The 13,100-nt window shown below is 40.5% G+C and overlaps 1 protein-coding gene across 8 annotated transcripts in view; it reads left to right on the plus strand.

The window, feature by feature from the left end:
- Window positions 1-13,100, plus strand: part of CARMIL1 (capping protein regulator and myosin 1 linker 1) — a 272,936-nt gene that overhangs the window by 117,165 nt on the left and 142,671 nt on the right. For all 8 annotated transcript variants that reach the window (XM_030552559.1, XM_030552563.1, XM_030552561.1 and 5 more), the window contains 5 exons: window positions 1,492-1,613; window positions 4,319-4,416; window positions 4,759-4,829; window positions 4,952-5,025; window positions 12,589-12,664. In XM_030552559.1, coding sequence (XP_030408419.1) covers window positions 1,492-1,613; window positions 4,319-4,416; window positions 4,759-4,829; window positions 4,952-5,025; window positions 12,589-12,664 — 441 coding nt within the window. The remainder of the gene's footprint in view (window positions 1-1,491; window positions 1,614-4,318; window positions 4,417-4,758; window positions 4,830-4,951; window positions 5,026-12,588; window positions 12,665-13,100) is intronic.

The following is a 13,100-nucleotide window of genomic DNA, read 5'->3' on the forward strand; positions in this document are numbered from 1 at the left end:
CCACATTCCATCCCAGAGAAAATGGCCACTCCGTGTTTTCCCACCCCTTAGTTACTACATTTCTTAAGGGCCTGGAGCGCCTCTACTCCCCAGTACGCTGCCCTGCCCCCACCTGGGACCTCAACTTAGTCCTAAGCAGACTTATGCATCCACCCTTTGAGCCATTGGTGACTTGCTCACTCCTATACCTGTCGTGGAAGACAGTCTTCCTGATGGCCATTACATCGGCCAGAAGGGTCTCCGAACTTCGAGTGCTTACGGTGGACCCACCGTATACTGTCTTCCACAAGGACAAGGTACAGTTGCGACCTCGTCCGGCGTTCCTCCCTAAGGTAGTGTCGGCTTTCCATACCAACCAGGACATCTTCCTCCCGGTCTTCTTTCCGAAGCCTCACTCTTCTCGACGGGAACAACAGTTTCACTCCTTAGATGTTCGTAGGGCGCTCGCTTTTTATATCGAGCGGACAAAGCCCTTCCGGAAATCCCCCCAGCTGTTCGTGGCAGTCACTGAACGGATGAAATGTCTACCCATCTCCTCCCAGAGGATCTCCTCCTGGGTAACGGCGTGCATACGTACGTGCTATGACCTGGTTTATGTCCCCTCAGGCCATCTCACAGCGCGTTCTACCAGAGCTCAGGCTTCATCAACCACCTTCCTGGCCCACGTGCCTATCCAGGAGATATGTTGCACAGCAACCTGGTCATCGGTCCACCCCTTTGCTTCGCACTATGCTCTGGTCCAACAGTCTAGAGATGATGCAGCCTTTGGCTCAGCGGTTCTGCACGCTGCCACATCTCACTCTGACCCCTCCGCCTAGGTAAGGCTTGGGAATCACCTAACTGGAATGCATATGAGCAATCACTCGAAGAAGAAAAGACGGTTACTCACCTTTGTAACTGTTGTACTTCGAGATGTGTTGCTCATATCCATTCCAAACCCACCCTCCTTCCCCACTGTCGGAGTAGCCGGCAAGAAGGAACTGAAGGGTGGCCGGATCGGCTGGGGTATATATATACGGTGCCATAGTGGCTCCACTCCAGGGGGCGCCCAGCCGACCCGCCAAGTGTTGCTAGGGTAAAAAAAAGGTCTTCCGATGAACGTGCATGCGGCGCGCGCACACCTAACTGGAATGGATATGAGCAACACATCTCGAAGAACAACAGTTACAAAGGTGAGTAACCGTCTTTTCTTTTTGTGGATACAGATTAACACGACTGCTATTTTGAAACCTTTCAGTTGAGATCAGGTCATTTTTAAACTTTCATGCTGTGATGGTGGAAGACATTTGGCTTAAACAAAAAGAAAACTTTGAATATAAACTTCCTTCCTCTATTGGAGGGTAGTTCTTACTTGGAGCATTTGTCACATGATTGTAATAATGTGTAAACAAGCATATGTTTAACATTCAACCATTATTATTCAAAAGATTTCTTTAACTGGAAATTAATTCTACAGTGCTTATATTTTTTTCTGATCTATATTTTATGTAGCTGATTGTTGAAACAGAGAAATGCAGCATTTCCATGAAGATGGCTTCATCAGAAGATGTGAATGAGGTGATGGCACACATTGGAACATGCCTCAGGAAAATATTCCCTGGTCTGTCTCCAGTGTAGGTACTCATTTTTTGAACACCTGTAATGCATATAGCTCACCAGATTGTTCAGGTAGGCTGACTAGCCACTGTTCCCTGCCCTTTGGTCCTCACCTTTCATTAGGAACTTACCTTAGATATAAGCAACGCTTTGGGCCAGGGCCTGACCTTCACTTGAGCTCCTTTATAGTAGTACGGAAGAACCCTTAACTAGTGTGAAGTCTGCATAAAGGCAGGCATGGCTGGAGCATGCTGTATTTTGGAGATTCCCAGTGACCTAACAGCCATTTGAAAGACTGGGTGCCAGACTCATCTCTGCAGTTCCAAGGATTGGAAGAGGGCCTAATGGTGCCTTAAGGTCACCTTTTTTTGCCCCCTCACTTCACAGATCTTTGCACACTTGAGGGTCCAGCCCTTTGTTTTCAGTAACTTCTTTTCCCTAATGGGTGTCTGTAAACAACTGTGATGTTGGCTAGCTCTTTCCGGGTCCTTATCGGTGGCTAAAATCCAAATGGGAGAGTGGAGAGAGGACTATGACATTCATCATTTTTCAGATGTCAACAGTGGGGAGCCCAATTGTTAAATCATATACCTGCCGCAAAACAACTGTACTGCTGTCTTTCTCACTTGCCCTCAGAAATTTGTCTGTATTTTCTACTCTGCTTCAGTATTTCATCTTTCACAATCATTCCTACCTTCTGTTTCCTTTCTCCTATCTCTGCCATGCTCCTTTCCTGCATTCTTTTATCCTACAACAATGCTGAATAGTTTTTCTTTGATTTTCTTCACTTCATTCTCCCTTGGTTCCTTGTCTTTCTCGTGCCCCATTTTAGTTGGTGCCTCCCAGATCTGATCACTCTGCTACTCTCCATTCTACTCCTAATTTTCTAAGAGTTTAAACAACAAACATATATGTGCTCCCTATAAAATATAGTTTTCCCCTTGACAAACACTTTCACAAGTAATGGTTTTAATACTCACACTCCGGAAAAATGTAAATGACACAGCAGAAGTCATTTATTGTTTTCTCTCCGCTTTGCATCCTGTGTTACTCAACTTTCCTGTAGGTTGAGTAGGAGATAGTCACTAAATTTAAACTGGTACTTTTTTCTTCCTTTCTTATTTTAAATCTCTAAGGCATTGCTACTGTTTACCATGATAGAGACTAAAATCCTCCTTCGGGCTCATAATAAGGCAATTTGTTGGCAGGAACAGCTAGAGATACTGTAGCCAAAATGGAGAAAGAGGTCTTCAAAGCTGCATATCTCTCAAAATCTTATTTGATTATTTTGGACTTTGTACCTTTTTCTCTGGGGCTGCCTTGGTGGCATTGCTGCAACATTTTGTGAAACTATACAGAGATCTTGGTTCAGAGGGGAGAAGGGGAGGAAAGTCAGATGTGATTCTGCTGTCAAACTGGTGTCAATCAACAGATTCTCAAAGTCAAGTCAATGAATATTTGCTGTTGTAAAACTGAGGTCAGACCAGAATCCATCAAAAGGGCTTTGTAACCACATACCCTATATGCCAAGGAAGTTGACATTCGTAGGTCTGTAGGGGAAAGCAATTGATGCATCACGCCATTAGCACCTGTTACTAACTTATTCTAGAGGTTTACTGAACAGAGGAAACATACATATCTGTTCTTGCCCTCAGACAAACATGATATTATTTCTTAAGAATAAAGGCAAAGGGGCTAATTGTTTTTGTTCTGTAGAGGAAAGAAAACTATCTGAATATAGAGGTTAGAACCAACATAGCCCAAGTGTGATCCCCTGTAGCCGTTCAGGAATCCTTATGCTCTCTAGCACAGTGTTTAATATTTCAGCAGAAACTTTCACATGTGGCGCTGTAGAAACAGCAGCATTTGAAGTGTGGCCATTACTCTCATTGGTGATGTAAAATAATTGGAGCAAAAGATGAGCCTGGTACAGAACAGGAATTATTGAGCCTTTGGTGTCAGAAAGGCAATGCACAATAAGAACTACAATGAAGACATGTCTAAAAAAAGAGACACACCTGGCATAGTTGCAGCGTGGTCTCAGGCTGTAATGACTATATAGTCTAACACTGTAGCCCTATTGTTTTGGAGTCCTTGAATTAGTGGACCTATGCCATGAAGCTATGTTGCTTCAGTGAGCCATGGCTTTGAGTCGTTTGCTCTTGCTAGTGTGAGGGAAATGGAATAGATCACTCCAGGAGTCCTGGGATTACTTCACTGGACGGGAGAAGGGAAAAATAAATACTTAGGGCAGGTCTACACTTAAAACGCTGCATCAGCGCACCTACAGTGCTTAAGTGAAGATGCTCCCACACCAACAGGACAGCATCTCCCCGCAATTTAGTTAATCCATCTCCTAAAGAGGCAGTAGCTGTGTCGATGAGAGAAGCTCTCCAACCGACAGGGCTGTCTGCACCAGGGATTAGGTTGGTATAACTGTCACTCAGGGGTGTGGATTTTTCACATCCCTGAGTGACATAGCGATACTGATATAAGTCTGTAGTGTAGACCTGGCTTTACAGTTTCTGCAGCTTTACATTTGGGTTTGAGGAATAGACTTGAGGTGTATTAAAGATGCTAATATTTTCCTTTGTGTGCACAAACATATGACAAATACATAAGATTATATTTAAAACACATGTAAGATTTGTGTGTGTGTGATATATATGTGGACACATGTAGAAACTTAAAAAATCATGCATGTCTTCCCTCTTGCACGTAGGAGAATCATGAAAAAAGTAACTATGGAGCCCTCAGAAAGACTGGCTAATCTCCAAGCGCTGTGGGACAGCCAGACTGTAACAGAACTGGGACCTTGTGGTAAGAGTGAAATTTTAAACCTGAAATGTAAAAAAGTTGGAATCATCAGCATCAGGAAGTTCAATTCTATTTCTGGCAAAACCCAGTAAAGGTGTAATTTAGTTTTAAGGTGTAATTAGCACAGAGTGGACTCCTGATTGGTGGATAAAGATTGCTATTTTTAAAGCTTCATTGCAGCCTGCTGTATGGGACAATATACTATAGTCTTGGTCTGTTTCAGCTTCTGCCTGCAGTATAATGGATAGGTTTCTGAGAGGGAATGAGGGTGAGTTTTGAAACATTGTGCATACTGTTTTTGTTGTTTGCTGTAGTGAAAAGTGTTCTTTTATTTTTTTTTTCCAGGGGGATTTTCACAAATGTATGCATGTGTTTGTGACTGGCTTGGATTTCCATATAGGGAAGAGGTACAGTGGGTAAGTATGTATCTCACACTGAGGTTTATTTCAGCTAACTATACAAAAAATGAGAAGCTGCAGACTGTGAAACCAAGAAAAACAGTTTTCCTAAGATGTGTTGTTTTGTGCGTTTATAACAGGATGTGGATACAATCTATCTGACCCAAGATACCAGGGAGTTGAATTTGCAAGACTTCAGCCATCTTGACCACAGGTAAACAATGTCCAATAAGTATAATATACTTCTGGGGGAATTCTGCGTCAAAAAATTAAAAATTCTGCACCCAATATTATAAAATTCTGCATATATTATTTATCAAAATAACGCAATATAATCATGCCAATATAATCATGCCAATAAATCAGTTATTTTGGTAATTTTTTTCAAAATGCCTGTCAGCAAGTATGTCTGTAATAATACAGAAAACAAAAAAAGATTCAGGAAATGTTTTTTGACAAATAGATTTCTTACTAGGCATATTAATACAGAACTTTGAGTAATAATTCATTTAAACTACAATACAGAAACGGATTTCCCGCACCCCTCAGAAACAGTGCAAACACTTAGGGGAGTCAGGAGCAATGGAGGAGCTGAAGGAGAGGGAAGTAATTGCTGGGAAGGCTGCTTGCAGGGAAAAACGTCTAAGCATCTAAACATTAAGACTCTAGCCTCACAACTCTTCTGTGAGGTAGGGAAGCTTCCACTTATGTAGAGTGCCATATTTGACATGCCTAGGACCTGATTTTTCAGAGCACTTAGCATTATATAACACTTTATATATTCAAAGCACAGCTCCCGTTGACTGCAGTTGCAGCTGTGAGTGCTCAACACTTTTTCAGAGCAGACCCTTGGTACAGAGAAGGGCGACTAGGATGATCCGATAAATGGAAAACCTGTCATATGAAAGGAGACTCAAAGAGCTTGGCTTGTGTAGCCTAACCAAAAGAAGGCTGAGGGGAGATATGATTGCTCTCTCTAAATATATCAGAGGGATAAATATCAGGGAGGGAGAGGAATTATTTAAGCTTAGTACCAGTGTGGACACAAGAACAAATGGACACCAGGATATAAACTGGACACCAGGAAGTTTAGACTTGAAATTAGATGAAGGTTTCTAACCATTAGAGGAGTGAAGTTCTGGAACAGCCTTCCAAGGGGAGTAGTGGGGGCAAAAGACATATCTGGCTTCAAGAATAAGCTTGAAAAATTTATGGAGGGGATGGTATGATGGGATAACCTACTTTTGGCAATTAATTAATCCTTGATTATTAACAGGTAAGTATGCCCAGTGGTCTGTGATGGGATGTTAGATGGGGTGGGATCTGAGTTACTACAGAGAATTCTTTCCTGGGTGCTGGCTGGTGAGTCTTGCCCACATGCTCAGGGTTTAACTAATCGCCATATTTGGGGTCGGGAAGGAATTTTCCTCCAGGGCAGATTGGCAGAGACCCTGGAGGTTTTTCGCCTTCCTCTGCAGCATGAGTCACAGGTCACTTGCTGGAGGATTCTCTGCAGCTTGAGGTCTTCAAACCACGATTTGAGGACTTCAGTAACTCAGACATAGGTTAGGGGTTTGTTACAGGAGTGGGTGGGTGAAATTCTGTGGCCTGCATTGTGCAGGAGGTCAGACTAGATGATCATAATGGTTCCTTCTGACCTTAAAGTCTATGCGTCTGTGACCTTGGGAGTAAACTTGGTGTTGTTGGGTGTGGGTGGGAAAAGCATGGAACAGGGGATTTTTGGGAGGCTGAAGGAGGCAGAGGTTGTTAGGGAGCCTCCCCCATGCAGACCCAGACTGACTCCTAGCCTTTCCTGTTCAGTCAGGCACATTTGCGCTGTCCCGTGTGTCCCTGCACCCCCTTTTCCCTATCCCCATGTGTCCTTGCACCCCCACTCAGCCACCCTTCCTCCTGCTGTCCCCATGTGTCCATGCACCCCCATTCAGCCACCCCTGAGTCCCCATGTGGCTCTGCACCCTCACTCCCATTCAGTCCTTGCCCCAGTCTGTCCCTCACTCCACTAGCTCTTCTGAATCTCAGTCTGTGTGACCCCCCCCACCCCCACCCCGCAGCCACATATGCCCTGCTCTGTCTGTCCCCCCCCATGTCCCGTGCCTCCTTACCTGGCCCTGTGGGCAGGGTGCTGTGAGGAATGCACCTTCTCCTCCTTCTTATGGACTCCTGACTGCTACAGCTGGTGAGCTGACTGCCCTCCGTCTGACACCACAGCAGCCCGTGGTGGGCGAAAGGCATAATTGCATCACCTCTCTGGCAGAATGTATTTTCTGCAGAGAGAAAAAAAAAATCTGCAGAGGACTGGAATGCTACATGTATGCAGTGGCACAGAATTCCCACAGGAGTAGTAATAATACTCTGAAAGTCATAATTTTCTCCTTTCATCTTAACTAGTCCTTCCTAAAGGGTTGATCCTTTCCCATGTAAAATGGAGGTAGTCTGAGAGTTGTCAGTTGGGGGTTGCCTGATGGAGTGGTCTTACCCTCAGTTTAGCTTCTACAAAGCCGTTCTTTCCCATCAGCACAAAAGCCATGCAGAGCACACTTCATTTTGGAGCTTGCTTGCTTACTTACATTTTTTCCACAAGCGCAGTGTAGTGAGTTTCTGTTGTTTTTTTTTTCCATCTGATTTCACCTTTTAAAATTTGACTTACTCATGAAATTAGCCAATAGATATTTTTCTGTCTGGGGCACAACAACTTGAAGGTTCCTTTCTACATCTCCTAAATAAAGTGAAGAGGCAAACTGTGTTGCCTTTGCTCCTGCAGAGTCTCCTTCCCCCTTTGTGTAGACTACGGGAAATTATTTTTGCCAACAGTCTGCAGAAAATTTAGAAGTTACCTGTTGTTCAGAAAGTAGAGACTCCAGCTGGAATGGAAGTCATCGTGGATGTGCTCACTGATAGGAAAAAATACCTAACTGGGGAGCTTGGAAACAGTGAATATGAACTAATTGAGTTCTGTTAAGTATGACATTTGGTTCACTAAATGCAGCAGTATAAGGACAGTGGTTTTCAGGAAAGCTAATTTTGAATACATTTAGTATGTAAGATGTAGTGGGAAGAAATATTTAATTTAAATTCCACCAGTCTGGAAGAAAACAAGGAAACCTTGAGACACTATAATTAAGGTGTGGCAGTTTCTCTGAAAGTTTCTCTGAAAGAAGCACGAAAGAAATAAGAATCTGCCAGAAAGCTGAGGTTTAAAATCTTATAATGGAAAAGGGAAAAGCAGGAGGCAGGCAAATGAGAATATTCAGTCAAGGTTTCCTGAGGCAAGATAAGGACAGCAGACAAGCAGAATCATTCCATAGAAGCCAAACAGGCATTGAGGCACAATAGTTTAAAATATATTGCAGGTGCAAAATACCAGAGAGAATGTCAGGGTCCATCAGTAAATGAGATGAGGTTATGAAAAAGTTACTTAAAAATGGCTTCCTTACTTATATAGAAAAGAAGTTTGAACCATTAGTAAGTAAGGAAGATCCTGTGAAAGTATTATCTGTTGATGAGCAGATAAAAGTAGTACTTGAAAAACTGAAGCACGTATGGTACAAATCAGCCGGTTTGGATGACAGGCGTCCTAAGATCTGAAAAAAAATTGACTTGCAGACTTATTGGAGCATATGCAATTGTGCTGCAGAAGATGCACTGGAGAATGCAACATTGAGTTTTGTGCTCCAAAGATTAATAGCTAGAGAATCAGAATATCATTTTAAGATGATGATAATTGCTAGCAGATGGCTTATTACTGCTCCAGGTCAAAGATCCAGTAGTTGTTAAGTCACAAAGCCTTTTGTGATGTCAGGATAAGATCCTGCAGCATCCCAAGATTTGGAAATTAGATAAGAGAGAATTTGTGTGTGGAAACCTGCTAAAATGCTGGTACAAACTATTGGGAAGCCAAGATTTTATAGTATCAATTTAAGATACTAGATATGAGATCTGAGATCCCAGTCTGAGCCTATAAGATTTTCAGGGCAGAAAGTATATTTGTATGTGTTTTTGTAATGTGTATAGAACATTGAGGACGCTATGAATAAGCAACAATAATATTAATTTACCAATGTTAGTGAGAGTCTTGATTTTTATAATACTATCATATATCCTTCAGACCAGACTTTCAGGATCACTAAAATGCTAGGAAAACTATTGTAGCTCAGCACGCTGTCTTGTGAGGTAACAGTACAGTGACATATCATAGTGATAGGAAATCAAGTGGTGACCCTACCTCAATGTTATTACCGTGCATTCCATGCACTGCACAAATGCTTTTTATATTTTTCCTGCAATGTAAAATATTTCTGTTAAACCTGTTTTGCAGGTGCACATTTTTGCTAGAGGTCAGCATAAAATTTCATGAATTATAGATAAGAGTTTGAGAACCAAGGTTGTTTAACACAGTAGCACTGTATAACAGAGTTCGCCACATGGGAATGCTCCTTCTTATGTTTTATTTGAAGGTGTATTGTGCTGTGAACCAGAAAATTGTTTAGCCTACCTCCTCTCCCTCTCCACCCTCTCCCCCTCTCCCCCCAAAAAAAAGTGCAAAGAGCTTGCTTAGCTTAGCAGCAGAATATTCACTTGGGAAGCATATGTTTTAGTATGCTTGAACATCCCATAAATCTATAAATTGTCTGGGGAAAGTGTGAGCAACCTTGAGTTGGAAACTTGTGTTCTTTGTTTTAAAAATACTTCAGTATTTAGATTTCTCACCATCTTTAAACACACTTGGGACAAAGGTTTTGAAAAACATTAATGTGGTGGCAAAACTTGGCGTTGTTGAGACTTACTGAGATTTTCTGCATTTCCTTCAATGCTTTTGTGTCATGTACAGTATTCTTTTTGTAAATAACCCTTTATTTTTCAACAGTGAAATAGTTAACACACTAACTTGTAAATATAATAACTAAATATAAATGAGTGAAGAAAAAGTTGTGGAAAATCTCTATTTTTGTAAATGGTCAATAATTAATCATTTTATTTAGCATTCATTCTCATTTCCCAGCAAAAGCACTGATGTCACTGTACAGCCTACACAATGTAATCAAATCAAAATGTAATAAAAATATTATAAAATATCTTTTTTTTAATCAAAATCTCAAGAATGAATGAGGGGGAGAAGAGAAAAGGAAGGCCTTGGAAATGGGGGAAAGTAATAGACGTAGGGCTAACAGCCTTCTGAAGCACCTTTTCAAATAAAATTAAACAAAAATACCCTAAGGTTCATCTAAAACATGAAGGATGAAATTAGGTAGATTTCTATGGGGAGCAACTTCTACACAGTAGAAAGTAATTGTCTTGCCATCTTCACGCATGATGGGTGGGAAGATGGGATCCCTAAACAGCTGAGTTGTGTGAGTGCAGCTACTGATACCAGTCATATAAGTTGATAGAAGTAGGTCTTGAATATAATTAGGGGCAGGAATTAAGGATAAGGATTTATAAATCAGCAGTGTCAGTTTAGAGTCATCCGTCGCTTTATAGACAGACAATATTTTTAAAAATGATTTTTTTAGGATCATAGCTCAAATGAGTGAGCAATCATGTTGAATATGTTGCAGCTGGTTGATGGAGCAGCACTGCTGAAAACTTTGCAAAGAAGGAATTGCATCAGTTGCTCTTCTGATCACAAAGTTTGTGTATTACTGTTGCGAGTCATTATGGTATAAATATGTGAACCGGAGACAAATTGCAGAGCAGAAAAATAAATCTGTGTTTGCACCATGTCCCATGCCTAGCTTGCCAAGGCCAAGGCAATGACAAAAGAGACACCAAGGTTCTAAACCCGATTCATTACCTTCATACTAATCCCATCAAGTGGAGCCACACAGGAGAAACTAGCTTGTTTTGTATAGGTGACCTCTACTCAAAAGCAAGACTTCCGTTTTTCCAGGCTTGAAGATGAAATAGTCCAAATTTATACATCTAACAATATTCAAATACCACTTCATAGCTGAGACCAAAATTGCAGAAGCTGTTGGACAAGAGAGAAATCCTTGTGTATCATCATTAACATCAAGCCAATGATACCGTACTAAATGTTTGGAAATGAATTCACCAAGAGGCTTCATGTATATATTGAACAACATGGGCAACAGGCCCATTCCTTGTAGTGTACCATATTTCTATATCAAAGATAGACTATACAAATAACCTTCTTGTATATTAGCTTTACAGTTGTGTACAACATGATTTTGCTGCACATCGTCATTCTCTTACTGCATTAGAGATGGCCTTATATTTCAGAATATAGAAAGCTACAGTTCCTGAAAGAATATAGTCTAGTCAATGTTTGTCTGAAACATTCATTAGAATCACAGGTGCATCTGAGTCTCCACTTGTTTAATATCCCCATCAAAAATGATTGAAATAAAACAGATAAATGGGGCAAAAATAAAGGAAAGAGGAGCTGTGTGTACAGAGAAGATGCCTACCAGTGCATGCTCCTGGATTGAAAGCTTGGGAAGGAACAGTAAAAAAATAAAATAAAATAAAGCTAATATTTACAGATTGTTCCCCATGAAGATTAAAGTTCAGTTTGCACTAGCTCTAGGTAGATTTAGAATAATTACATATACAGTGGCTGCAGTAGAACCTCAGAGTTACGAATACCAGAGTTTTGAACTGCCTGGCCAACCACGCACCTCATTTGGAGCCAGAAGTGTGCAATCAGGCAACAGCAGGGACTAAAAGAAAGCAAATGCAGTAAAGTACTGTATTAGTAGTAAACTACTACTACAAAAAAGGGGTAAGTTGAAAAAAAATTTTTTTTACAAGGTAAAGAAACTTTTTCTGTGCCTGTTTCATTTAAAGTAAGCTTTTGAAAGAACAATCATAACATTTTCTTCAGTGTTGCAAACATTTCAGAGTTATGAATAACCTCCATTCCTGAGGTATTGGTAACTTTGAGGTTCTACTGTATGTCCTAGTTTCTACTGTGCAAGGCAAGGGTTTATAGAGTGGTGGTTGTGTGTGTGTGTGTGTGTGTGTCCGTGTGTCCATATGTATTAATATGGGGGAGGGGAAGATTATCTGACTGCTGAGTTGTATTGCATAGCATACTAAATGCTATGATAATATTTTGTGTGTTATTCTGCTCTTGTGTTGCATGCAAAGGTTTTTAACAGCATGCCTTTATCAGTATTTATTTGTGGCGAAACTAACGGAAGGAGAGCAGATCAAATTAAGAATCTTTGACTAAGGGAACAGGAATCATGTAGAACTTCATTTGTGAAATTCCTTTTACGATTAGGAGAGAGTTTGTGCTGAAAGTTACATTATCCTTTTGCACGGCCCCTGTTTCCTTAGGGGATCTGACTTGAGAGAAGAGACAAGGAGATGTTGACTAGAATTAGTCAGTCACAGAATTATATTAAATCATCAAGCTGCCAAAAAGCTTTTAGTATCATGCTCAACTATAATTAATGGTGATTAAGAAGCTTAAATATGAAACAGGCTGAAGAAAAGAAAAAGTAACAGTATGACTAGGGATGTCAGCTCAGACAATTTCCTGGTTTAAATATTCATATGGATATTATTTGACCAGTCAAAAAGTTCATATTAAAATTAAGGCAAGTCATACCAAATCCAGTTGATTTCCCCCCTCCACTATTTGTATTTTTAAAATGCAGAGCTTTCTAAAATCCTGATAATTGACTATTAAGAAAGAGTCAAAGTTAATTAAGTATATAAGAATAAGTGTTCAGCTGACCAACTTGACAATAAGTGTGAACAGTGTTTAAAACCCTTTTTCTTTTTCTAGAGACTTAATACCTATAGTTGCTGCTCTGGAATACAATCAGTGGTTTACAAAGCTGTCCTCTAAGGATCTGAAATTAGTAAGTAATAAAATGAAGGTGCATCTACTGTTATCTGGCTTTGCTGTATTTTATAGCACACTGTATCCATTTTCAGAAAGATGCATTATTCATCAATGGAAAGCTGAGTAGACTCTGCTGGAAAATATTTTTTCTAAAAATCAACTTGCAATAACATTTAGTTAATAAAGTTTACAGAGTTTATTTGAATATAGTGATGCCACAAAATATTTCATTGCTTATTTTTAGCTGTTTTCAGCAGTATTGTATGACTAAATAAGAAACCATTTTGGGGGTGGGGGATATTTGGATTGTGTTTGCACTGCTCCTGCACTATTGAAAGTAGTCTTTCCTCTCTCTCTGCATTACATCCTGATGAAGAAGCATCCACTTTCTTGGAGTGAAGACAGTCAGATATAATAATAAATATGTAATCCTGTAAGATAATTACGTTGTT

This window comes from Gopherus evgoodei, chromosome 2, assembly GCF_007399415.2.
Source record: "Gopherus evgoodei ecotype Sinaloan lineage chromosome 2, rGopEvg1_v1.p, whole genome shotgun sequence".
Lineage (NCBI taxonomy): Eukaryota > Metazoa > Chordata > Testudines > Testudinidae > Gopherus > Gopherus evgoodei.